Source organism: Morus notabilis, unplaced genomic scaffold, assembly GCF_000414095.1.
Source record: "Morus notabilis unplaced genomic scaffold, ASM41409v2 Scaffold115, whole genome shotgun sequence".
Lineage (NCBI taxonomy): Eukaryota > Viridiplantae > Streptophyta > Magnoliopsida > Rosales > Moraceae > Morus > Morus notabilis.
Genome location: NW_010361020.1, coordinates 1,310,342 through 1,337,024, shown reverse-complemented (window position 1 = coordinate 1,337,024; position 26,683 = coordinate 1,310,342). Strand labels below are relative to the sequence as shown.

At 34.1% G+C, this 26,683-nt stretch overlaps 4 protein-coding genes across 5 annotated transcripts; all 4 read right to left on the bottom strand.

Annotated features, from left to right (window-relative positions):
• Nucleotides 1-6,630: 6,630 nt before the first annotated feature.
• Nucleotides 6,631-8,993, bottom strand: LOC21409649 (protein DMR6-LIKE OXYGENASE 2). Its single transcript, XM_010097978.2, has 3 exons — nt 8,544-8,993; nt 7,358-7,685; nt 6,631-7,153 (listed from the first exon to the last, which is right to left on the bottom strand). The coding sequence occupies exons 1-3, from the start codon at nt 8,984-8,986 to the stop codon at nt 6,893-6,895; spliced, it is 1,032 nt and encodes a 343-aa protein (XP_010096280.1). The 5' UTR covers nt 8,987-8,993; the 3' UTR covers nt 6,631-6,892.
• A 2,821-nt stretch (nt 8,994-11,814) lies between these two features.
• LOC21409648 (flavonol synthase/flavanone 3-hydroxylase) lies at nt 11,815-15,667 on the bottom strand. The gene is made up of 3 exons (XM_010097977.2): nt 15,003-15,667; nt 13,457-13,784; nt 11,815-12,200 (listed from the first exon to the last, which is right to left on the bottom strand). Exons 1-3 carry the CDS (start codon nt 15,488-15,490, stop codon nt 11,943-11,945), a joined length of 1,074 nt encoding a protein of 357 aa, XP_010096279.1. The 5' UTR covers nt 15,491-15,667; the 3' UTR covers nt 11,815-11,942.
• A 718-nt stretch (nt 15,668-16,385) lies between these two features.
• Nucleotides 16,386-19,396, bottom strand: LOC21409647 (probable 2-oxoglutarate-dependent dioxygenase At5g05600). Its single transcript, XM_010097976.2, has 3 exons — nt 18,622-19,396; nt 17,499-17,826; nt 16,386-16,674 (listed from the first exon to the last, which is right to left on the bottom strand). Exons 1-3 carry the CDS (start codon nt 19,119-19,121, stop codon nt 16,417-16,419), a joined length of 1,086 nt encoding a protein of 361 aa, XP_010096278.1. The 5' UTR covers nt 19,122-19,396; the 3' UTR covers nt 16,386-16,416.
• A 1,266-nt stretch (nt 19,397-20,662) lies between these two features.
• Nucleotides 20,663-24,640, bottom strand: LOC21409646 (protein DMR6-LIKE OXYGENASE 2). Of its 2 annotated transcripts, XM_024165481.1 has the most exons (4): nt 24,017-24,640; nt 23,144-23,471; nt 22,403-22,689; nt 20,663-20,876 (listed from the first exon to the last, which is right to left on the bottom strand). In XM_024165481.1, the coding sequence occupies exons 1-3, from the start codon at nt 24,541-24,543 to the stop codon at nt 22,429-22,431; spliced, it is 1,116 nt and encodes a 371-aa protein (XP_024021249.1). In that variant the 5' UTR covers nt 24,544-24,640; the 3' UTR covers nt 20,663-20,876; nt 22,403-22,428. The 2 variants fall into 2 exon arrangements, with proteins under 2 accessions (XP_024021249.1, XP_010096277.2); XM_010097975.2 differs by lacking the exon at nt 20,663-20,876 and having other exon boundaries at nt 22,147-22,689.
• Nucleotides 24,641-26,683: the final 2,043 nt, after the last annotated feature.

Below are 26,683 nucleotides of genomic sequence, written 5' to 3'. Positions count from 1 at the left end.
GTTTTAATTCTTCAATAGTCAAGTGATGGACTGTAGACATTCTTTTCATGTGGATTTAGAGTGTACACACATATACATATATATGTTTAGCCCATTGAAGATTATACAAGAGTGACATTGTCTCTGCATCTAGAGGTTGTAAAGATGCACAAAAATTCATTGGTCAGTGCTACTAAAACTTATCCTTTAGCATCTCTTATGAATAATGTCTTTGAAAGGCCATAAAAATAATAATAATAAAAATAAAAACATTGGATTATAGTTCAAAATTGATGCCTTCCAAATTTTCCTTGCGAATTTACAATGGAAGAGGGTGTGTCCCACAGATTCCCATACTGATGAGCAAAGTTCAAAAGACGATCTTTCTTGGTGCAATCCAACTGCTACTCAGGAGGGTGTCACTATAAGCTTTCCACACAAAAATTTGAATTGTATTCGTTAACCTAAGTTTCCAAATACATATAAAAATTGTATGATGTGGCCATCGGAATTAGTCCCCGAGGACAAAAACATCAGATTATAATGCCATTGTAGGTAGCAAGTTTAGGTACATGATTCCTTTTTTAAAAACAAAAAACAAAAAAAGCAACAACAACACCAACTATGCACATGATGTCAAAAGTTTAATACGGAGGTGTATTGTTACGATGTCCAAAGTTTAAGGGCCAAAAAAAAAAATGTCCTATAAAATGCAATGCGCCTACGCCTTTTTAAAACGACACGTCGCACAATCAAAACGGCATCGCATGCCTCGGAATCTTTTTAATCATGGAACTACAAATGGATGACTTTCAGCTAGTCACTGTCGCAAAAGACGATCCAAACTATACGCAGACATGGCAATCTCCAAATATTCGTATTATGTAACTGCATAAAGAGACGAATTTACAGCGGACTGCTAAAAACGTTGTTAGTCATTAATTGCGCAAAGAGTGAGACACAAAAACGTCCAGGTTCATTGTATCCAAAACTGATGGCCCCCACCACAATATTATCTTATACGTATACTTCAAGAGTGTATATACTGTATATATAGGCTCCGTCAGGTAAGCTAGCGGTAATACCAAAAACCATCAAGAAAACAGCCATGGGACTAGCGGCATATTTACTTATCAGGAGTAAGAAATGAGAATTAGAATTCAGAATTAATTATATATTTACTTACCTATTTATATCCTGGAATGAGAGTAAAAATGTGTGGGTTTCACACTAATTTAGAATTGAGGAATGAGATTGACACTCCTCTCATCCCCCACCAAATTACTATCCCATTCCTGATATTAAATACAAAATTATGAATTTATCCTTAATTTTTCTCTTTTATTTAACTCTCTAGGATTTATTTTCCTCTTTCTCTCTCAGCCATTTACCTTCTTCTCTTCTACCGGTTCTTCAATTTGCAGGTAGAACATAAATCATCTTTTATTTTTATTTTCAGTTTGTTTTTTTTATTTTAGATTGAACACGTTGATAATGGTTTACTTTAGTTAGTTTTGTTGTTCCTTTCCGTGTGTAAGTGCGTGTGATAATGCCTATCAAACAAATTACAACTATTCCTTCTTTTTCTTTTGCTTTTCAAGAATAATGAAGACAAATAAGAGGGACCTTGCTGTCAAGGTTTTGGACGTTGATAATGTTTTTTTTTTCTTATTTTAATTTAATTTTTTATGCCTCTTTATTTCTTTAAAATAGGTTTTGCCATTTATCAAGGTTTTACACGTTGATAATTTTTTATCCCTCTTTGATGCTCCTTTATTTTTGTTTTGCACGTTGATAATGTAAGATTAAAAAACTGAAACTATCAATAATTTTTATCCTTTTTTTATTTCTCGTGATTCTAGTACTTTAGTTTTTTTTTCTTTTTTTCTTATAATTTTATTCTTGTGTTATGCCTATTGTTGTTCATTTTTATAATATACAATGTAATACTAAATCTAATTTTATATGTTGATAATGTAGAGTAATCATGTCTAGACTTTTAGTACGAAAGAAGAGAGTGGTTGTAGTGATAAAAGAGATAGTTATGATGTTACAAATTATTATGGCTGTGTGTGCTGCTATGTGTACCTATATTTCTATTTATTATGAACAAAGGATACTAACTCCAAAGATAGTTATAAGGGTTTATCAACAATTAGGTCACTTGTATGATTTGGTTTACGAGAGTGATATCAAGTGTGGCACAATTAAGAATGGATAGAGAAACGTTTAGAAGATTATGCAAGCTTCTATGTGAGAAATGAGGTTTGACAAGCACGACAAATGAGGTTTGACAAGCACAAGAAATGTATCTGTTGAGCAGATGCTTGCAATGTTTTTGCACATCCTAGCACATCATGTTAAGAACAGGGTGATTAGTTTGAATTTTAAGAGATCCGGAAGAACGATTAGTAAATGTTTCAACGAGTGTTTAAAAATAATTATTCGGTGTCAAAAAGAATTTTGAAAAAATCCAGAACCAGTTTTGGAGAACTCAACTGACCCTATATGGAAGTGGTTAGGTATGTGTTCTCTTTTTTTATTATTTTGAAAAAAATTGTTTAAAATTATATTTGTGTTCTTAAAATTTTATGCTTCTTTTTCATAATAATGTAGAATTGTTTGGGAGAATTGGATGGAACGTATGTAAGAGTTCGTGTGCTAGAGGCAGAAAAATCAAGATATAGAACAAGAAAAAATGAGATTGCTACTAATGTCTTAGGAGTTTATTCACAAGACATGCAATTTATATATGTCCTACCAGGATGGGAAGGTTCAACGCACGATATGTGTGTGTTAAGTAAACAGCTTATTTTAACTCTGATTTCTGACTCCGATTCATGCTCACTCCGAATCTTCTCCACTCCGATTGATGTCCACTCCGATTACGAATAAGTAAACATGTCCTAGATGTAATTGATGAGGCCTTCGTACAAGCCCTTGAGGACAGACCAAAGCTTACCATAACCGAAGCCAAAGGCATACCATTGATTGACCTCTCCGGAGTCATACCATTTGTATTTGTAACACCAACTATTAAATTTTAAAAAAAGTTCCTCTAACTAAATCATTCCGCATTCTACAATTCACACACACATTTTTAAACCAACCACATTCTACTTTTTATACCTTTTTAAGATTTCAAAAGAATCCTTACAACTAAATTGTATGATTTTTCCTTGATAAAATTCAATGTAATAGTTTTCTTTTTTCAATGTTTATTTTTCCCAAATTTTTCTTCTCATAAATATATACACATGAGGATACTAATTGGAGGTTTTTGTTTCCTCCCCAATTCGAAAAATGTAATTTTGGGGTTCATTAAAACAACTTGTATACACCAGATTTGTATGTTTTTCTTAGAGCATTTCTAAAAGAGCTCTCTAAATTTTAGCTAAATTCTAACTAAAATGGCTAAAAAGTTATTTTAGCCAATAACTTCAGAGTGGGTCACTCTAACCATACTCTATGTCAAAACTAAGAATAAACTAATAAAAAGAATAAATAGGTAGCCACTTCTTGCTAGCTATATTTAGCTATTAGAAAATACTTTAGCCAAAATAACTAACCATTTAGTTAATGGTTGGAGTGGAGAAAAATTTAAAAAAAAAAACAACTAAATAATTAACTATTTTAACTAAATGACTAGCATGGTTGGAGTTACTGTTAAAGGGTTTATATAAACCATTTGTATGCATCAAGTTTATATCCTTTTTTTAAGGCATTATAGATCTAAGAATAAAAAATGGTAAATAATTTGTGTAGGAGCTTATTAACAAAAGTTTTATAGATAAGAAACAACAAGAATCTTGAAAAAAAAAAATCAATTTTTTTTGTTTACTTTTTACACTCCTTTTTCAAAATTTCAAAAGAATAAGGTTTAAAGTGTTAGTTGTTAAAGAGTTTGGGGACCATTTGTGACAATTACTATTTTTTTAATAATGGGGTGTGTAATGAGTAGTTTATTAAAAACTATTGTCCATAAAATTACTTTTATGATCGAGAAATTTAATAATATTTGAAAAAGTTGTGTGAAAAGTAGAAAAATGAGTGTTAATAAACACACAAAAAAAAAAAAAACCCCCACAAATTTTCTTTATATAAGTGCTTTTTTATGTTAGAACTCATTCCCTATTCCTCTAAAAAAAAAAAAAGTAGGGCATATAAGTGTGTGATTAGTATTTTCTACAAAATAAGAGTGTCAGAAGAGTAAAATAAGGGGCGGCACTAAACCCCTGATAACCCATTATTTTTAAATGGGGCGTGTAATAAGTATTTTTTTTTAATATTTTGTCTTAAAAAGTAATTTGATTAATGGATAATTCAGTAGTAAGAAATTTTATATAAAACAAAGAGTGTGTGAAAAATAGAAGGGTACGTTTACTGACAATCCCATTTCTACTTTTAAAGTTAAAAAAAAAAATCTTATGACTAAATCACCTCTAATTTTACTTTTTACACACACATTCTTAAACCACCCCTCAATTAAACTTATCATTTCCTTTCTTTTATGTCAATTTTGTTCTTCAAGAACAGAAAACATTTAACTAATAGGTAGCTCCTAAATGCTTAAAGGGTGAATTATGTATTTGGCAGACATTCAAAACACAGTTCTTCCGTAGATGAACTTTTTTTTTTGGCCCCATTACTTCTCTGCTTGTTATTGAGGTACAACACAATTTTTTTTTAGCATTAGACTTCTGAAAAAAGAACGATTTTTTTATATACTCAACAACTGATTTTTCTCCAATTGCCATGCCAGTGAGCTAATGCAAGCAGTTTGAAGAGGCATTTTGCTGCGTCATTGATGCAACACCATCAAACGACCGAAAGTAACAATCATGCCCTTCAGCCTGTATCTCCCGCAAGTTCTATGGAGGTAGGATTCTCTGCTTTAGATCAATATGGTATACATATTGCTCAATTGAATCAACCACCTAAATCTTGCTTATTTTACGTTGGCGTCCCTCTTCTTTTGAAAAAGTTAGGGCACAATAAATTCTGAAAGACAATTATAATTTTTTTTTTTATGATGTGGCGGGTAATGGGTATATTTTTTTATAAAATACTATTGTTCTTAAAAGTAATATTATTAATTAGAATTTTAGTAATATTAAAAATGAGAGTGAAAAGTAAAAAAGATGATACTAATAGTTATACTCAAAGTAGAATGAGGGGTATACACATTTTACATTTTTAATCTTTTAGTTATGAATAATAAATTAAAATTTTCATCTATATTCTAGTATTATATTATTTTTTGTAACAATACTTTTAACTTATTTACACAAATAGGTTTAAAAACTCTTTTGAAATACAAAAACACTTTTTCATACGCCATCCAAACACTAATTGGAAAGCTCTAACTAATGTGTCTCTTTCTACTACTTAAAAGTAGTGTTGTAACTTCGAGCGGCGGGCCTGTCCGAAGCCCGAAAATTTTTGGGCTCGGTGGGCATGCACCATTCGCCGCCTGTACACATTTTTTTGCCAGGCTCGGGCTCGGGCAGCCCGAGAAAAAACCAACCCCGGCAGTCCACTGCCGGTGGAAAAGCCGTGACCACCGTCTGCCGTATTTTTTTTATTTTCTAGCGTAACCCGATGCCCGAAAACCTAAAAAACAGCTAGTTTTTTTTTGAATTTTTACCCGACCCGACCCGAATTTTGTGTGACCGTTAGCCCGAATTTGAATGCAATGGCTCTATTTTGCTCGACCTGACCCACCGCACGACCTGCCGGACCCCAATGGGTCTTTTTTTTACCGTTGCCCGATCTGCCCAAACCCAACCTGACCCAACCCGAATGTATGTTACCGTTGGAACCGAAAATTTGAGGGAAAATTTATTTTTTTCAAGCCAAAGAATTTTCTATAAATACCCCCCTCACCCAAAAACTCTCATTCTCTCTTAATTTCTCTCAATCTCGCTCAAATCTCTCTCGATCTCTCTTAATCTCTCCCAAAGCGCTCTCAATCTCTCTTATTTTTCATAATGGCTTCTTCTGGTTATGGTGGTGATATTCCCATTGATGCCCAATTCAACATCGAATAAGGGCAATTTCCTAATGTTTTTCAAATGTAGGAATCACAAACTGCAGAAAGAGTTGCTGAGGAAACTGTAAATCTGAGCCCTGGTGAACATACTATAGGTTGTGGACATAATGGTGGTGGGCGTGGAGGAGAGGCAAGCGGAACTGCTAATGCAAGTGTTGCAAGTTCTAAGAAGAAATGTAAGCGTACCTCAATAGTAGATTTAAAGTTGGTCTCATACTATAGGAGATTTAAAGTATCTATTTTAAAAGGCATGAAACTCTATACTCTGTAATAGCTTAGTTTCATGTCTGTAGCTAGCTCTTGGAAAATCTCTTCCACATTACTATAAGCAAATTGTCTCCATCATCCAACATTTTGAAAATTACATTTTTTGGCCTTGTATATTTTGTCAGCAATGACGTTATTAGTTTGTTTTTAGTTAGCATGTACTGATAAATTAATGCTATGATCAATTGCTCTTATTATTAAATTTGAATTTAGCTGAGTCATGAAAGAAATATTTTGAATCTCTCTAAAAGAAAATAAGAAATGATTCGGACGTAGATATCAAGTAGCTGCAGAGAGTTAAATTTGTTATAAGACAAATCTGCCATTTCCCATTATTATATTTATCTTGCCATTTCCCATTATTATATATATATATATATATAGAAATCTCATTTACATGACTAATTTTGCTTGGAGCAGACGATTATTCTGTATTCATGACAGTCAACAGACTCAACACTGAATTTAGATCTAGACAACAGCATGTTTCCGAAGTCTGCTACTCATAATAACAACATGGTATTTACAGGTACTGACATATATAGATAAGATGAGCATTGGTTGATAGTAAGCAGAAAGACCGATTTTTTCAGCTTATTCAGACACCCGGAAATGATGAATTTGGATATTTTCAACGTTGAGTTTCCTGAAATTACTGCCCTTTCGGGTGGTGAAGAATTTGCCCCAGTTGTATGCTCTATATTTTGCAGGATTCTGCTCATCTGTCAGCTCCTCTAAGGGCTTGACCATTGTGTAGTGTGCTGGGTTGAGGAAGAAAGGAATGGAAAACCTTTCCCTTTCTGAGTTGACCATAACTCTGTGCTCCACGCTCTCATATCTTTCATTACTCCAAACCTGACCATAAGTTTCGTTTATTAAGCTAAATGACAAACAATTTACATTTCATTTATTAAGCTAAACGACCAACAATTTACAACCCCAATGAAATAAAGCAGACATGTTGAGATTTTAACAGGGTGACCAATATGAACTGAACTTCAAACAAAAACATTACCAGATCAGTGTATCACGAAGAAAATTGGAGTTGTAATATAGTACCTGAATTATGTCACCAACATTAATGATAAATGCATTTGGTGTAGGTTTGACCCTAATCCACTCTCCATCAGTTTTGCGCTTCACTTCAAGGCCTCCAACATCATCTTGAGCAAGGACGGTCAAGGCACCGGCATCTTTATGCCGGCCAACGCCAAGAGCTAGGTGAGGGATGGGGCATGGTGGGTAGTGATTAAGTCTGACAAAGCTGGTTTGGTCTATGAAGAACCCATTAAACCTATTTGCTGGTAATCCTAAGCTCAGGGCAATAAGTCCCATCAACTTTTCACACAGTTTTTGCACCTCTTTCACATATTCTTCGCATGCCTCCCTGACCAAGATAATCCCAAATAAGATATGTTTAGAAGTGAGTTCTGAAAAACAAGTGACGAAGGTCCTGATCCTGGATACAAACTTAAACATAAATATAGAATTTTCCGTTATTTCATTTCGTCTTTATCTTCACTATATTTTGTTTAAGAATTATAGTTTACTTCATTATTTTGCTATGTTTTTTCGCATTATTAAAGTTCTATTCAACTATAAATAGACCTTGTGATTCTTTTCTTTACTTCGGATCTTAATAACTAATATCATATCTTCACTTTCTTTTCCTATTTTTTCCTTCTCTCTCAAAATTCTTAATTCTTCATCGTCTTTCTACAATTCTTCTTCTACTTCTTTTTGTTTCTCCCTTTCCTCTTAATCCTACATCATTGCACACTTTTTCATTGCATCATTTTGTTTTGTAAACAACGATTGATAAATACAGGAATCAGAATAATTATCGGAGACTCCCAGCTCTATCCACTCGGCACTCACTAAAGGCTCAACAAAATGATCCTGTAAAAAATTTCTTCATCTCTATAATCATGTAAAATATCTTATAGCTAGGAGAAGCGAAAACCACTTGTATGAAATGGAGCTTGATTCCTTCAAGCATTAGTACCCTTTGAGATTTCTGTTTTAATATTCACACACACACATATATATATATATGCATATTTTGACATCTTTACCAATATTATAAGAGTATTCCAATGTAGTGTCAAATTAGTGTATCCATATCGACATTCGAGCAGGAAAATCACTATTCAATACAATGCGTTAAATTCATGATTGTATCAAATTATAATAGAATTCAGCTTATGATCGTCATCATCACCAGAATTGAATAACAACACATTACCTCAAGTCAGCAGGTTTATCAGGCCATTGATTAAACCACTTTTGGACTCCGTCACCATCATTCCGGGGGACAAGAACGGGATCCTCCACGCTAAAATCAAAGACCTCCTTCCAGTCCCTCACGTTCTTGGTGTGCTCAGTGTCATAGTATCCCAACACCCTCACCTCGTTTCTCCTCACCTTCTTCTTCTCCTCCGACAACAGCGCGAAGAACTCCCTCGCAGCCGCCTCGATTCTTCTCCGCTTCTCCGCAGGCACGCCGTGGTTGACAACCTGGAAGAACCCCCATTGCTTGCACGCCTTGCCTATCTCTCTCACTAGCTCATCGTCAGTCAGGCCTCCGGAGAGGTCAATCAATGGTATGCCTTCAGCTTCGGTTATGGTAAGCTTTGGCCTGTGCTCAGGGGCTTGTACAAAGGCCTCATCAATCACGTCTATTCCCATGGCTTTTCTGTTGATACGTTTGGTTTTACCACTCACCAAACGGAGCCTATATATATACACATGAAATCTAAGCATAAGTTAATTTTGTGGTGGGGGCCACATCAGTTTTGGATACGTTGAACCTGGACGTTTCTTAATGTGTCGTGTATTGATTTGTGTCTATTGCGTAATTAATGACTAAAGAACGTTTATAGTAGTTGGCTGTGAATTCATCTCTTTATACACAGTTGAATGCTAAAAAACCATTCGGAGTTTGCCTTGACCGGGCATAGTTTGGATCGTCTTTTGGGATAGTGACCAGCCGTAATCAGGGAGGGTACTCGTTGTCGCCAGATTGGAGGGGGGGCTCCCGTCCAGAAACTTTTTTTTTTTTTTTTTGAAGGGGGCATAAATGAAACAAAAAAATTGAACTAAACTACAACACAATAGTCTTTTTACCCTCATTTATCTCTTTGTATTTTTGACTTATTAGAGATTTTAAGTTTGAGATAAGAGTACTTAAAAGAATTAAAACTTAAGATAAAACTGAAATTTTTTTTTTAAAATTCATGTAATGTTGTAATTAAAAAAATTTTAAGAGGCAAATGAAAGAGGAAAATGTAAGAATTTTTGAATAGGGGCAAATATTTAAAGGAGCTAGTAGGCTCGGGGGCAGTTGCCGGGGCCGGGCCTCACCTAGTTCCGCCCCTGGCCGTCACAATATCATGACATGCAATGGAAATGACGAGAACCGAAAGGAGGGGAACTTGCCATCGCAAGATTTGGGGGTTTTTTTTTTCCTTCTCTTTTTACCTACTTTTATTGAAAAAATGTTCCCTTTTGCACGTGTATGACGTATGCTAGTTGCTGTAAAGGGTTGAATTTTTCAAGAGTTCAAGAGAAAATTGCACAATTTATTCAAGGTGTATGAATTTAAATTTGTATCTCTCATTTTTTATTAATACATTTTACTAGTATAGTTATTTGATTAAAAAAGTTATTAATCAAGAATAAAGAGAAAAAATCTTAACTCGTGCACTTTTAAAATCTCCTTTCCTCTAAATTGAATATTACAAATCAAAATATGCATATAGAAATTACATTTTAAAGTTAGAAAGTTGGAAAATATAGAAAAAAAAAAAGTTTTAAAGAAAATTAGGCAAATGACTGTTTTTTTAGCCTTTTTTTTTATTAAAAAAAAAAACAAAAACAAAACAAAAGACGAGCTTTTCATTTCTTAGGCAAATGATTAAATTTTTCTTTTTTTTTTTATAAGGAAAATGACCGTTTTTTCTACAGTAGTTCATTAGTGATAAACCATGTTCAATATGCGATAAACTAATTATTCATAATTAACTATCAAGTTAATTTGTAATAAATTAAAGTTAATGAGTTATAAACCACTAAGTTAATGTGTGATAGACTAAAAGTAATGAAAGAAAAGAAAATGGCCATTCATATCCAAGTCCTCAGTTTTTGTCCCTTTAGTGAGCATTATAATATAATTTTAAGAGCACAACACAAAACTATACTGTGAATTAAATGGGGCAAATTCTCTAATTCGCTCTTTGAACTTGAGGGTGCATTCATACTAGGCCAATTCATCTCTAGAGATCGCTAGAACCTCGTCGTGGGCTGGCATAATGATCCTCTTTCTAGACAGCTTGTGGTCGTGTTAGAAAACATCGCTGACTCTTCGGAATTACTCTAGAATTATTATCTTTTTTTAAAAGCTTTAAGGATAAAATCATTTTAGTATTTTGTGTTATATGAAAATATCTTTAAAAGTATTACGTATTTTGTATAATATTAATTGAGTCACTTATTATATACGTGGAGAATAACTTTGTAAGTTTGATCTCCGAATTGAAACATATACTTTCTTTATAAACTAAATCCATTAATTGGAGCTATAGTACAAAAAAAAAAAGTATTTTAAAATTGCCAAAAAAATATTAGAAGAAAAACATATTAGACAATCAACACAAAAAAAAAAAGAAGAAAAAATTAAAAAGAAGGAGAGAAAAAATAAGAAAATTAAAAAAAAAGAAAAAAGAGAGAGAAGGAAAAAAAATAAGAAGAAGATGGAGGAGGAGGAGGCTAGGGAAGTGCTCGGTAGGAGTAAAAAAAAAAGTGAAAAGATAACTTTTGATAAGAAATCAATTAAGTCAGGACATATTTGAAGAACATTATTTTAACCATTGACATAAAAAATAAATAGGAACATGAGTGAAAGAAATTACTTTCACAAAAGTAAAGTGAGAAAAAAATATTTTTTTTAAAACACGCACAAGGAGTTAAATTGTAAGAAATTATTTTCAGAGGAGTAAAGTGAAAAAATATATATATTCTTAAAAAACACACAGAAAAAATTAAACTGTAAAAAAAATTCACAAAATGAAAAAAATAAAAAAAGCAAAACACTTAAAATGAATAAAAATGAAGATAAAAAAGTAAAAAAAAAAAAAAAAAAAAAAAAAAAAAAAACAAAAAAAAAAAAAAAAAAAAAAAAAAAAAAAAAAAAAAAAAAAAAAAAAAAAAAAAAAAAAAAGAGGATGAACTGTCACGTGCCACTTTTGAGAATAAGAGTATTGTAGCAAGAGCCTTTAACTATTTTATGTATTGTTAGATTATATTACATTATATTATATTAAGTACTTTCAAGTTTTAAAATACATCATCTAAATACCTTAAGGTCATTTTTTGATGAATTCAAAATGTTCAAATTACTATTCTAATTAATTAATTATAAACTAAAAATTTTGCTTAGAATTAAGTTTTACAAAACATTTTAAAAATATTCTCAACAATGTAGTTACTCTTATAATTACAATTGGATACATAATATATACAGCAAGCTATATATTATACGTGGCAACTTGGACCAACTTATTATCATGTTGATTTAGCGTACTCTATATGTCCATATATATAGTTCAGACTTTAGAATTTAGACTTTAGACTCAACAACAGTTTGCTACTGCAACCTGAAATGATAAGTCTGAATATTCTCAACATTGAGTTTCTTAAAATTGCTGAGGCCCCTATTAACCAGAAATTTGCCCCAATTGTATGCTCTAAACTTGGGTGGATTCTGCTCATCAATCAACTCCTCTAAGGGCTGGACCACAGTGTAGTGTGCCGGGTTGAAGAAGAACGGAATGGAAAACCTTTCCTTCTCTGAGTTCACCGTTACCCTATGCTCCACACTTTCATATCTATCATTGCTCCAAACCTGAATTACAACACACATTTGTTTACACACTACTAGAATACATATATATATATATATATATATTTGCTAAAGAACACACTACTAGAATATGTGTCTATATATATATATATATATATATATATAATGTAATAAACTGTCAATAGCTCGTTTTTTTTTTTTATTTAAGCGTCGATAAATTTAATATTATCGAATCTAAATCTGCTATCCATATGAAATGGCCTATATAGTTTCGATGAAAAGTATTAAGAAATGAAAGGGTTTATATGGAGGGTCATGTCATATTTAAAGAGTATTCCCTTTTCCTTTCTTTTCAACTCATTTGTATCTAATATATATCTTTTTTTTTTTCTGGCTCGGCTAGGGGAAGAAAAGTATCAAACAAACTTTATTAATACTAGTATAATAGAAGTGTAATGTGTAAATTTTTAAATATTTGTGTTACCTAATAAGAAGCAAAATTTCCGTGTATAAATCTGTGATCTATTATAGAATTTTGGTTTCTCATACACAACTAACTAATAAAAAATTACAGGTATAAATAAAGAGAAGTGCTTAATATATGTTATCACTAATGATGCAATCACTATAGTTTGGGTAGGATGGTAAATAGGACGGAACTAGGATTTTATTCAGTGGGGCAATCACAAATTATTTTTTATTTCTCACCATTTTTATTTTTTTTATAGTTATTAATAATTTTTTTAAAGAAATAAATTATAAATACCCAAGTCCAAACTAATACTCAAGATTAAGAAGTAAAATTCATACATAATTAATCAACACAAACTTATTATGTTAAAATAGTATTAATTCAAAATCAAACAATACTTTTTATAAAAGTGTGGAAGAAAAAAAGTGGATAATAAAAAAAAAGATCAAATATTTTCTAAGATTATTCAACCAAAAGATTGGTGGCCATCTAGGAGATTAAGTATGAAAACCAATTAAATAACTTAAAATAGTGGGATAGATTCAAGAAAAAAAATAAACAGGGTCACTTTTTATAGAAAATATATTTTGAGGGGGACACGCCCTTATCTTATCCTTCTTTTACCTCTTATACTCGCCGTCTTACACGCCCTATATTAGCGAGGGCTGGAGGGTACCCGTACGTAAGAATGCCATGCCTAAATGTGCGACCCGTTTTAGTTACTCTTGTAAGTTCTTGAGAATTCTCTTATGTTGTCACACATGTTATTCGTCACTGATGGTAAAACCTAGTAACACTCTTTTCCAAAAGGGGTATGGATATTTACCTGAATGATATCACCAACATTGATGATATAAGCATCTGGGGTGGGTTTGACAGAAATCCATTCCCCATCAAATTTTCTCCTAACTTCCAATCCTCCAACATCGTCTTGAGCCAGTACAGTTAAGCAACCAGAATCCTTGTGGCGACCAACACCAAGAGCCAAGTGAGGGAAGGGGCAAGGTGGATAGTGATTGAGTCTCATAAAGGATGTTTGGTCTTTGAAATAGTCTTTGAACTTGTTTGCTGGCAATCCTAAGCTCCGTGCAGTTAGTTCCATCAACTTCATAGCTAGTTTCGCCGTTTCTCTAGCATATTCTTCACATGCTTCCCTGATCAAGGATTAAGTAGAGCATATAATATTGTTTGTACCATTCATAAAGGAATTTTCCAACACACAAGTGTATCTTGGCTCAAAAGTGTGTCCGATTAAAGTTCAAACATTGTTCTGTTACTAAGACCCTGTTTTGTATTACTTGCGTCTCTGTTTTTTCCTTTATAAAATGGAAGCAAGAAAAGGAAAAGAAGAGTAGTAAACTCGGATTCATTTCAAGTACTTCGAAAAAAGAAAGGTTTTTTTTTTTTTTTTTTTTTTTTTTTTTTGCAAAAAGAATTGCCAAGTTTTTACATATATTGATGAAAAGTTGACGACATATAAGTAGGAAGTACGAGTAGAAGAATAAGAATGGCCGTGCTCCCATTGATAGTTTTTTTTTTCCCGCATGTCATAATAAGAAATTAAGGTCGTGTTTAGATTGATCACTTTTTGTTTTTTTACATTTTTTAAGAAAGAAAAAATAAAAACGTTTTCAAAACGGCGTTTAGCGCAATAAAGATAAAAAACGGAAATGAAAACAATTTTTTAGTTTAGTGTAAAATGATAGAGAAATAAAAAACGACTTTTAATTGTTTTTTATTTTTGGTTTTCGTTTTCTCCTTTCTCGAGCAGAAAGAGAGAGAGAGATAGACATTAATGAATTTTTTATATTGAAAACAATCTCTTGATAAAATTATCAAACGCATTTTTAAAAATAATTTCTGTCTAAAATTAAAAATATTTTCATTTTTATTTTTATATAAAAAATAAAATCATTTTAAAATAAGTTCCAAACCCGCCCCTATGTTTCGACAATCATTGTTACCTTTTTTTATAAAATTCAAACTGCCGGCATGAGTATTGCCATATTGGAGAGCAGTGGTCTTATTCTCAATATTTGGAAAAATTAAAAAAAAAAAAGTTCACTTTTATTTTGGTAGACTCTTAAAACAAGTGACCTTACTGAGATTGATTTATACGCCCTTCAGCTACCATATCTTGACTTGTACGAACATTAACAAGTCATGTAGAAATCTGGTATATAGAATTAAAAAATAAAAACAAAAACTTACCGATACAATTTACTTCTAAATTATCAAATTTCCATTAATTTTTACTAAATTATCGTAATATTCTTAATTCGATACGATTTGATAATTAATATTATCCAATAGTTTAGAATTGCGTCAAACCGATAATAAAACGAGTTTGGTGATCATCAGCCATGAATTACCTAAATTCAGGAGGGTAGTCTGGCCAGCGGCTGAACCACTCAAGGAGATCATTGTCGTCAGGATCGGGCGAAGAAGGGACCAAGATGGGGTCTACCACAGCCATGTCAAACACCTCTTTCCAGTCCCTAACGTTCTTGGTCAACTCAGTGTCGTAGTAACCCAACACGCTCTTCTCATCCCTCCTCACCTTCCTCTTCTCCTCCGCCGCCTGCTCGAAGAACTTCCTCGCAACAGACTCGAGTCTCCGCCGAGTCTCCGCCGCCACGCCGTGGTTGATCACCTGGAAGAACCCCCACTCTTCACAAGCCTTCCCTATCTCTCTCACTAGACCCTCGATTTTTCGAGGATCGTGATCACCGGCGTCCAAGGAGCTTATCGGAGAGAGGTCGATCAGCGGCACCCCATCGATGTTGGCGGCGGCTTTGGTATCGGAGAGCTTAGGCCTGTGCTTGGGGTCTTGGATGAAAGCTGGATCAACTTCTCCCATGGCTTGTTTTCAATAATTTGAAAATAATGATGAGAGTATATTGTTTGATTTCTTTGTAGACTTGGGATTTTAATTGAACTTGGACGGATTGCGGTATAATGTTAGGATGTCAGGATGTTGTAACTTGTACATCATCGCTTTTGTATGGTGCTGGTTATATTGATGAATGATGACTAGGTTAGATTTTTTTCTTACATTTGCTTGTAAATTTATAACGTTGTCCTTATTTACCAAAAGAAAGACTATATAATTTCTAAAAGATAAAATAAAAAGAAAGGAAAAACATAAAAGAAAATGTTGTTTCCAATTACTTTTGTGTCTTACATCATTTTCCAATAATCAAATATTAGAGAAAGTTAACATTATTATTGTTTAATTCCCTAATTTCATATTAAAAAATCTCTAAATTTTTATGGTTTGGATAACTTACTTGATCATTTGCTTGTAATGTCTATTTATATCTCTTTACTAGTGAATTCATTCTCCCCTCCTAATCCGTGAATGTAGACACATTTCCATATCACGTTAAATCTCTTTACCTTCTATTCTTTTTCACTTTATTTTCTTGTTTAATTATTATTATCAAATGCAGCTTGATTCTTGGTTTTCCTTTTCTCCACTCGAGGGAGAAAAGAAAAGGGGAAAAAAAAAAAATATATATATATATATGCATATATAACGTTTGTCGTACATGGACTAACGCCACTGAATCGCATCACATCATGTACATAGTCCTTTCTTTTTCCTTTTGAAGGAATCATGAACGGAGACTTGCTACCTACAATGGGAAATGTTTGTGTACATGTACCAACTTATTTTCATCTAGATATTTAGAGTACGCATACAAATATATATATATATATATATATATATATATATATATATATAGACACACATATGGACTTTAGACTGAAGAATACAGTTTGCTACTGCAACCTGAAATGATAAGTCTGGATGTTCTCAACATTTTGTTTCTTGAAATTGCTGTGGCTCCTATGAGCCAGAAATTTGCCCCAACTGTATGCTCTAAACTTGGGTGGATTTTGCTCATCAATTAACTCATCCAAGGGCTTGACCACAGTGTAGTGTGCCGGGTTGAAGAAGAACGGAATGGAAAATCTTTCCTTCTCTGAGTTCACCATTACCCTATGCTCCACACTCTCATATCTATCATTGCTCCAAACCTGAATCACAATACGCATTTGTTTAAACACCACTAAATAATAAGCTATCATGAGCTCGATTTTTTATATATTTATTTGCTTATATACTTATTTACGCATCAACTAATTACCAATCTAACATGTATCGAGTTCAAGTCAATAAAAAAAATTATTACTGATGCTAGTTTAAGTCTGTTGTCCTCGTAAAATTACTGATGCTAGTTTCCATGGAAGTATTGGGGAATGAAAGGGTTTATAAGGAGTAGAGAGGAAAAGAAAAGTATAATAGGGTGTGTTATAACTTGTGTGTAAAATCTGAATGAGTTGTCAAATTGTTTAATTCAGGAAACAACAAAATGGAGACAATAGATTTAGGCTCTACAAGCACAAGCACAGAAACATGTAAACTGATCGTTTGTAACTTTACCTAATTAATCAGAATTTCCGTGTGAGTTTATAATCCACTATAGAAATTTTTGTTTCTGATACACAGCTAACCCAATAAAAAATTGCAGATTTTAAAAAATAAAATTGCTTAATATCATCACTAAGGATGCATGTAGTATGTATGGACAACGATGGTAACGGGGTAGAGCGGGGCTAAGTATGCTTCCCCACTCTCACACCCTATACCCTTTTTTTTTGGCCTCCATACACACTCACATTAAGGGCATGTACCGGCGAATACCTGTTCCCGCGAATAAGAATGTCATCTCTAAATATGGGACACGTTTTTGTGACTCTTTTTATTCTCAGAGAGCTCTTATGTATTGTCAAACATGTTCTCTGTTACCACGGTAAAACCTAGTGATACTCTTTCAAAAAGGGTATATGGATATAATTACCTGAATGATATCAGCAACATTGACGATATAAGCATCTGGGGTTGGTTTGACAGAAATCCATTCTCCATCAGACTTTCTCCTGACCTCCAATCCTCCAACATCGTCTTGAGCCAGTATAGTTAAGCAACCAGGATCTTTGTGGCGACCAACACCAAGAGCCAAGTGAGGGAAGGGGCAAGGCGGGTAGTGATTGAGTCTCATGAAGGATGTTTGGTCTTTGAAATAGTCCTTGAACTTGTTTGCTGGCACGCCTAAGCTCAATGCAATTAATTCCATCAACTTCATTGCTAGTTTTCCCGTTTCTCTAGCATATTCCTCACATGCTTCCCTGATCAAAAATTCAGTAAAACAGTCTAATATTGTACCTTTCATAAGACAAATTTTCCAACACATAATTGTATATCTTGCCCCAAAAGGGCGTACTGTGAAATTCAAACAATGAAGTTCTGTTTGCTAAGACCTTGTTTTGTGTTGCTTATAACTCTGCTTTTCTCTTTTTACCCAAAAGAAGCAAGAAAAGGAAAAGAAGAGTTAAACTTTTTTTTTTCTTTTCAAAAAGAGAGACCGTGTTCTTAACATATCTTGAGGAAAAATTGACAATATCATACTGTGAGAATTGACCATTTTGAGAAGGAACATAAAGATACAGAGATTTGTGCTCTCCTTGAACACTCTTAGATCATGACCCTCTTTTCTCATTTTAAAATCAAATCAACAGGGTTGTATAATTCTTGTAAGATGTGACAAAACAAAATTCTTCTCATTTCATAATATTCTTGTAAGTTTATTTTTACTTTGCTAGGCTCTTGAAACAACTGATCTTAGAGATTGATTTATATGCACTCTTCACTATCATATGTTGTACGAACTTTACCAAGTCGTGTTGAAATCCGGTGTTACATAAAAAAACAAAAAAAAAACAAAAAACCTTGCCAATAGAACTTTCTTTTAAATTATCAAATTTCCATTAAGTTTTACTACATTATAATAATTTTCTTATTTCGATTTGATTTGATAATATGATCTAACAGTTCACAACTGCGTCAAAAGGATAAAAAACAAAACAAAACAAAACAAAAACAAAAACACAAAAAAAAACGAGTTTCGGTCAGCCATGAAGTACCTAAATTGAGGAGGGTAGTCTGGCCATTGATTGAACCACTCAAGCAAATCATGGTCATCAGGATCAGGCGAAGAAGGGACTAAGATAGGCTCTACGACAGCCATGTCAAACACCTCTTTCCAATCCCTTACGTTCTTGGTTAACTCAGTGTCGTAGTAACCCAACACATCCTTCTCAGTCCTCCTCACCTTCCTCTTCTCCTCCGCCGCCTGCTCGAAGAACTTCCTCGCAACAGACTCGAGTCTCCGCCGAGTCTCCGCCGCCACGCCGTGGTTGATCACCTGGAAGAACCCCCACTCTTCACACGCCCTCCCTATCTCCCTCACCAGGCGCTCGAGTTCCCGAGGATCGTGATCACCGGTGCCCGTGGAGCTTATCGGAGAGAGGTCGATCAGCGGTATGCCGTCGACGTCGGCAGCAGCAGCGGCAGCGGCTTTGTTATCGGAGAGCTTAGGCCTGTGCTCGGGGTCTTGGATGAAAGCTGGATCAACTTCTCCCATGGTTGTTTTTCAGTAATTTGAAAATAATGACAAGAGTGTATTGTATTTTGCTAGTACTAGCTCCACTTTAATTATTGATCTTTGATCTTTGCAAGATGATCAATAAGAGGTGGTAATTGAAAATGGTTGTTGGTTTCTTCTTAGACTTGGGAATTTAATTGAACTTGGACGGATTGTGGTACAATGTTAGGATATGAGCGTGTTGTACATTATCATTTTTGAATGGTGGTGATTATTTTGATGACTAGGTCGGACTTGGATTTTTCTTACATTTGCTTATAAATTTATAAATTTGTTTTGCATTTTCCTTTATGGGACTTTTTCTCGTGGTTTTTTTTAAATGTTGGTCTTCTTTGTTTATCAGTTGTCGAATCTGTATTAAATCTGATTAAAAGTTAAATTAAATTGAAAAAATAATATAGATGTGACGGCTAATAAACATGGAACACCAGTGTACTAAAAAAACACTAAAAAAATTTCCTTATTTTAGAAGAAAAGACACAATAAACTCCATTAAAAAAAAAAGAAGAAGAAAAACAAACAATAATAGAGCTCATCATAATCCCTACCCAACCTTTGTTAATTTTGTTTATTATTCCTCTAGGGAGAAAAAAAAACCATTGTTTACCGTATTCCAATGTATCACGTTAGAGTTATAAGTGGGGGCCGGGCTAAACGAACCGGTCCAAAGTACGCTGATGTTGACTTGGGCCTGGGCCGGCCATGCCCTAAATTTTTTATACTTAAGGTCAGGTTGAGACTGGGCTAGGCGGCCCAGCCCGGTCCAAACATCATATTTTTAAATATTTTTTAGAAATACATTATAAAATTTTGGGCCAACCAGAAATTTTCCTTTAGGCTGACCTAGTCCGGACGGTTTAAACTTACACCTCTACATCACGTACACAGACTTCTTTTTTTTTTTTAGGAAATTGGCATGGGTCCTGACTCCTGAGTGGTCTGATCACCACCCATTTTAAAATATTTGTCCACACTTTTTTCAACCACCACACACACAACAACAAGTGAGAAAATTACAGAATTTATTTTAAGAGTGTATGAGTTTTACCCCTCATTCTTGATTAATACTCTCATAGTTATTTAAATAAATTGTAAAATTTATTTTAAGAGTATGAGTTTTACCCCCCATTTAATACTCTCTTATTGGTATAGTTATTTAAATAAAAAATATGGAGTAAAAATTTTGATCCATGCAATTTTAAATGGTATTTATCTCATTTCTTCTTTTTAAATTAACTTAAAAAATAACTTAAAACCGGTTATTCTTTCTTGCACTAATCCCTCTTTCTTTCTTTCTTTCTTTTTTTTTTTTTTTTTTTTTTTTTTGTAATTAGGACAGACATCACGTACACGGACTAGGACTTCCTACCTAGAATGGGATTATCTAACGTTTGCCGTCCATGGACCAATTCCATTGTGCCACATCATGCACTCCAAACTCATCTATATGTATTGGATTACTGCACTAGCACAATTTAGTTTTTTTAATGGAAAGGTTATCTCCCAGAGTAGCAGTTGGATTGCACAGAAAGAATATTTATTGATGCAGCTAAATTGTTCACTGTTCATTGTAAATTTGCTAGGAAAATTTGGAAGGCAATAAATTTTCAACTAATTAAAATACAATGGCCTTTTGTCATGGTCTATCAAGGACATTATTCATGAGGTGCAGGTGCAACATGCGTTGCACGCGGATAGACTTTAAACACATTGGTCTTCTTCTCTTGTCCGTTACTGCAAGATGAAAATTATTGCTGCTCTTAATTCACAGGAGAAAACAAGCGGTGGGAATTGACACGATGTCCATGTTGACATTTTCAGATATTATTCATATTTTAAAGTTTTGACATTTTCACGACATTATTCATATTTTAAAGTCTCGACAGGAGAAAAGATAACTCATATGAAATGCTAAGAACACGTAGCAACTTAATGGGCTCAACATGTTTTACTTGGTCTCCTTCAAATTGTGGAGATTGCTTTTGCTTATGAACAATGGTATATACTGGATATTACAAATTAATAAAACGTGAATCCTACAATATGTGATCTAAAAACTAGATCTATTTTTTTTCTTTAATTGTGGTGATCAATACCACTGACGATATGTCTTTTTTTCACGTATTAGAATTAGCCATAATTGTAGAGAAACCAATGGGACTATCATTTTAGAGAATAAGCTGAGTTGGAGGAGATTCCTCTCCCATTGAATATGTGTATACATTCATATGCAGATTTATAATTTTTTTGTGATACAAGGTCTCCCAAACATGTACATAGACTGGCCACCTACAAATGGATATTTGTCGTCCATGCACCAACTCCTAACTACATAAATATATAATGTGCTAAATATTGTTGCTTACTTATTCTGGGTCCCACAATAGGATTCACATAAGAAAAAAATTCCCTACTGGCAGGACACAAATTTTCAAGCATCAGCTAAGTAAAAATCATAATAAGTTAAGAATAACAATTTAACTAAACTTAATGAATATTAAAAAAAAAAATTTGTGCCATACTCACGTTAGGGGATTTTTTTCATATTTTACCAAAGAATTCTCCTAAGAAATAACATTTGGAAGGGGATTCGTGCCATGATTCGAATCATAATTCGTGGGTCGCTACAGTGTTTTCTCTCATAAAAAATGCACGTAAAATGAGAATAGTTCTACATCATGGTTCTGAATCCATAAACCAAACGTCTCATACATCTTTCCAAAACTTCATGGTCTATGCTAGTGGCTGATACCTATATCAGTCACAACAGCCACAACCATCTTACCGAAATGGGGTTCACATTTCAATGTCCATGTTGTAACTAAACAAACTACTTTCTAACTCAGCTCAAAGGAAAATTGGTATTTATCCCCGTCAACACTCACAAAATGGTCTCGTTAGGTTGGGTTCCACCTACCAACCTAATAGGATCCACCCTTTATAAGTAGCGGGGTTTTAACCCCATCAAAATGAATAAAAGTGCTCGGCTCAAAAGCCTTATTAATAAAAGTGAATGAATGCCGTAAGGATCAACTTAAATATATCATGTGCGATGCAAACAAGTAAATGGGCAATCCCTTCACATGCAAGTGTTCAACTAGCATTTCTCTAGGAACATTAGGATTTCTTAAATAATTATAAAAATAGAAATGATGACACGCAGCGGTGACATTTGCTAGCTACTTTATTCATAGTGCAGATTCAATATATTTCGGGGTATAATGTTATTAAAAAAGGCAGACCAAATTAATCTAGCTAACCTTTTGATGAATGCTTGTCGTGAGCCTCACTTCTGTTCTATCCTAACATGGCTAATTTGGATGTTCTCAACTGCTTGTTTCTTAAAGTCGCTGCGGTTTCTGGTAGCCAAAAACTTGCCCCAGTTGTACTCCCTGTATCGTGGGGAATCTCCGTTCAATATCTCCTCCAAGGGCTTCAACATAACTTGATGTCCTGGGAAAAAGAAGAATGGAACTGAAAACCTTTCCTTCACCGAATTCACCACCACCCTGTGCTCCACACTCTCATACTTGTCATTGCTCCAAACCTGTTTCGTATGTATCCGGTTTAGATTTGTTAAAAGGGCACGTAAATTAGACTAACACAATAATGTTTTAGATGGACAAGTTCTGAAATGACCACATCCGGATTAACACATTACTGTCACATGATACTAGTGCGTAGCATATTACTCTTGTTGTTATTGATACAGATTGTGTAGCTAGCAGATCAGACTCATGTCAAGTTATTGCTATGGCTAGTAATCTTTAGTATTCTGACTCATATTTTTCTTCCTTGTTCATTTACATGACTCAAGCCATATTGCTACAGTGTTTTCTCTCACAAAAATTCAAATTCAACTTTTTTACTGAAGTGCTTTTCTCACATGCACAACTCAAGTCATGACTTGAGTTGTGCAAATGAACATTAGTAACAATGGCATAATTTTCTCTCTTTCCACAAAATGACTAAAATTAAGTCGGTTCATGAAATGTTGTTACCTGAACAGCATCGCCAACATTGATGATAAAAGCATTAGGAGTCGGTTTAACTGGGACCCACTGGTGGTCGGATTTCCTCCTGATTTGGAGTCCTCCAACAGAATCTTGTGCAAGGATGGTTAAGGCACTGGCATCCTTGTGGCGACCGACGCCTAGAGCTAGGTCAGGAAAAGGGCAGGGAGGATAGTAATTCAATCGGACAAGGCTTGTTTGCCCTTTGAAGAACCCATTTAACCTGCTTTTGGGCAAGCCTAAGCTCTGTGCAATTAGTTCCGACAACTTGTAAGCCAGTTTTTCCACTTCTCTAGCATACTCCTGGCACACCTCTCTGATCCATGCAACCAAAAGCCATAGTATGAAATATCTACCAAGTCGGGTTTAATGGATATATCCTATTTACGATGTTTTTGGTTTTGAACGGCAAGTTTTGGTTAAAATTCAATTTTTTTTTTTTAAGAGACCGTATAAAAAGGTCTGAATTGTAGTTCAAACCCATGAACTAAATGCATACTTAGTTAGGCACAGCATATTTAGGCCTCGTTCATTTTACCGATTTGAGTTTTCAATTTCAATTTTGTTACAGTTAAAAGCTGTCAGAAACAGTCACATCTAACCTTTTTATTACAGTTAAAAACTCTCATATAAAGTCACATCTCAACTCGAATTGGCGAACTAAATTAGACCTTAACCTTCTAACAATGCTTCAGAAGAACAAAAATTTAGCATAGATCAGTCATCAAATTTTCCTATTTCTCTTACCAAAACTTGAAATTACTTCATCCAAATTATGTTTAAATTGCAAGCAATATTTTCTCCAGTCAAATTATATTCAAGAAGAATTAAAAGCAAAAATTGAAAGGAAAAAAAAAATACCTAAACTCAGGAGGGTGAAGAGGCCACTGATTGATCAATATCCTCAACTCCTGATCATCAGGCTCAAGAGAAGCTGGAATCGCCGTCCGATCTTCCACCAAGAAATCAAACACTTCCTTCCAATCCCTAACATTCTTGGTGTTCTCGCCATCATGGTATCCCATGGCGTTCACCTCGTCTCGCTTAACCTTTCTCTTCTCCTCTGCGCTGAGCGCAAAGAATCTCCGACCAAGATCTTCGACTTTGGCAAGCAATTCCAATGGCACGCCATGGTTGACGACCTGGAAAAACCCCCAGTCCTTGCACGCCTGCCCGATCTGCAAAACGACGTCGCCGGGAGCGGACGAGAAGTCTATGATTGGGAATTCATCGTCGAAAGCATCGGAGATTTCGAGGTTTGGTCGTTGGTCGGTGTCTTGGATGAAGGCTGGATCGAGCTCTCCCATGGCTGTGGATCTTCTTGTATTCTTCTTGTATTCAGTGGAACTAAGAAGTTTTGGAATTGTATTTTTGTTTGTAGTGTACATTGAACATGGACACTTATCTGAGATTTTTTCTTTCTATCTTTTTTGAGAAGTAGACAACATTTCTGAGACCTGATAGGTTCATCTTTGGAAGTTTTTGTTGCATGGTTGACAGGTAATGTTGTTGTAAGCTGGGTCTATGTTCATTAGAGGTACACATTGCAACAATTCATGCCAATTATTTTTGAGCCGAAAATAATAATAATAATAATAGTTAATGATGAAATTTTAGACGGTCCGCCCGCAACTGCTTAAAAAAATCAATTTTGAGCATGCTCGCCCGAATTTTTTAGGCCGTCTACCCAATAAATAAAATTTTTAAAATAATAAAACAAATGGTACGTGCGCAATATGTGACTTGCCCAAGACAATGGGCTTGTTCTTTTGGAGTTTAACTTGAGTATAATTCTTAAGTTGAATTTAAGTTATAACTTGAGTTAAACTTGTAATTTGAGTTTGTGTTTGATTGTGTACATTTGAGTTATGGTTTGAGATAAGAATCTTTTTGAGTTTGTGTTTGAGTGAGTCAAAACTTGAATTTGTATTTAGATAATATTTTAATAAAAACTCAAAACTGATAAAAAATTTTAATAGGGTATATAGGTCGGGTTTTATTCGTCTTTTCGTTGTCAACGCATAGAAAAAAAATCATCTCAATCAGAATTAAAACGAAAAAGTTATAGCATTTTTAAGAATAGAAAAAATACTGTACATTAATTTGAATTCGAGTTTCTGAACTCGAGTTGAAGAAGAAACTTGAACTCGAGTTTTAGTCCTAAACTCGAGTTTGAACTCGAGTTTAAACTCGAATTTAAACTTAAAAGAACATGAACTCGAATAAAATTGTAACTCGAGTTGTATTTTTTTGAGTTTTTCACTCAAAAGAACGAGCCTAATATTTTCTTATGTGTAGTATCTCCTTGTACAACCACTATGTCTATGTTGTTTCCCGTAAAAAAGTGTATCCACGTAATGTAATAACAGAACTCTTTTCTCTTTGAAGAGGAAAGACGGAAAAAAATAACAAATAAAAAGTAAAAAAAAAATGTAAAGTATATAAAAGGCTTTCGTTCTTACTCATTGTCGATATAGAAAATTTATGAAGAATTCGATTGGAAAAGATTTTATACCATTTGGAGTACTTTCGAAATACGAACATAGGAATAATTGAAATATTTGTTTGATTGAAAGAGTTCATATGTTATTTATAGAATACATTACCCAAAGATCTATGAACTAGCCCATGTTTGATTAACCAAACAGACAAACGACCCTGCATCTTTTTTCTCTCTCCCGCATTTTTACTTGTATTTATTTCTATGAATATTATAAAATAATTATTGCACATTTATGATAAAATTTCTGAAGATTGACTCGCTGTTTGTTATTTTGTACTTGTACAAAAGGATCTTGTCTAATTCACTAATTCGTGGGAAGATACTAAACTTTTGTATTCGAAAAAAGTTTCAGTGGGGATCTCTGAAGTAGAAGGTGATTGATACAGTAACCGTGATTATAATTTCCAGTATGAGTACTGCGTCCAACACGAAACTTGTGGCTGGTAGTAAAAGACCGATTCTCCTGTTTGAAAACCTCTGCCTAAGGTCGAGTTACTTTCTCTTGTTTTGGTTTGACTTGAACGCACGTGACTCACTCGCCCGAAAGAGTGCTTGAACATAACTAAGATTCTCGTATCCATAGGCTAACGAGGAAGTTAGCCCTTTCTATGGGGTGGAGGGATTCGATTCCTCCTCTCCCGAGTGCCTGAGAAAGCCCATGAATGAGCCGCAGGCTTGATTTTGACTGCCCGAGCCCTCTCGAGAAGCCCGTATATTATATTATATATAATATTGTTTCCCATACACACGTCAACGACTAGATCAATGCCAATTGTCCATCACACAGTAAATAAGGCACACACCCAAATCCACCAATTGTCCCTTAATAGACAACTAGCTTTCAAATTTCAACCACATTTCGAATCTCAGTTTTCGAGCATAGCAAGAGAGTCGGCAATTAAAAAAATCAAAAAATAAAAAGAAAGAAAAAGGTGAAGATGATGCCGACGACGATTCAGAAGGCGATTGGGGCAATGAAAGACCATACGAGCATCACGATCGCGAAGGTGGCGAGCAACATGGCG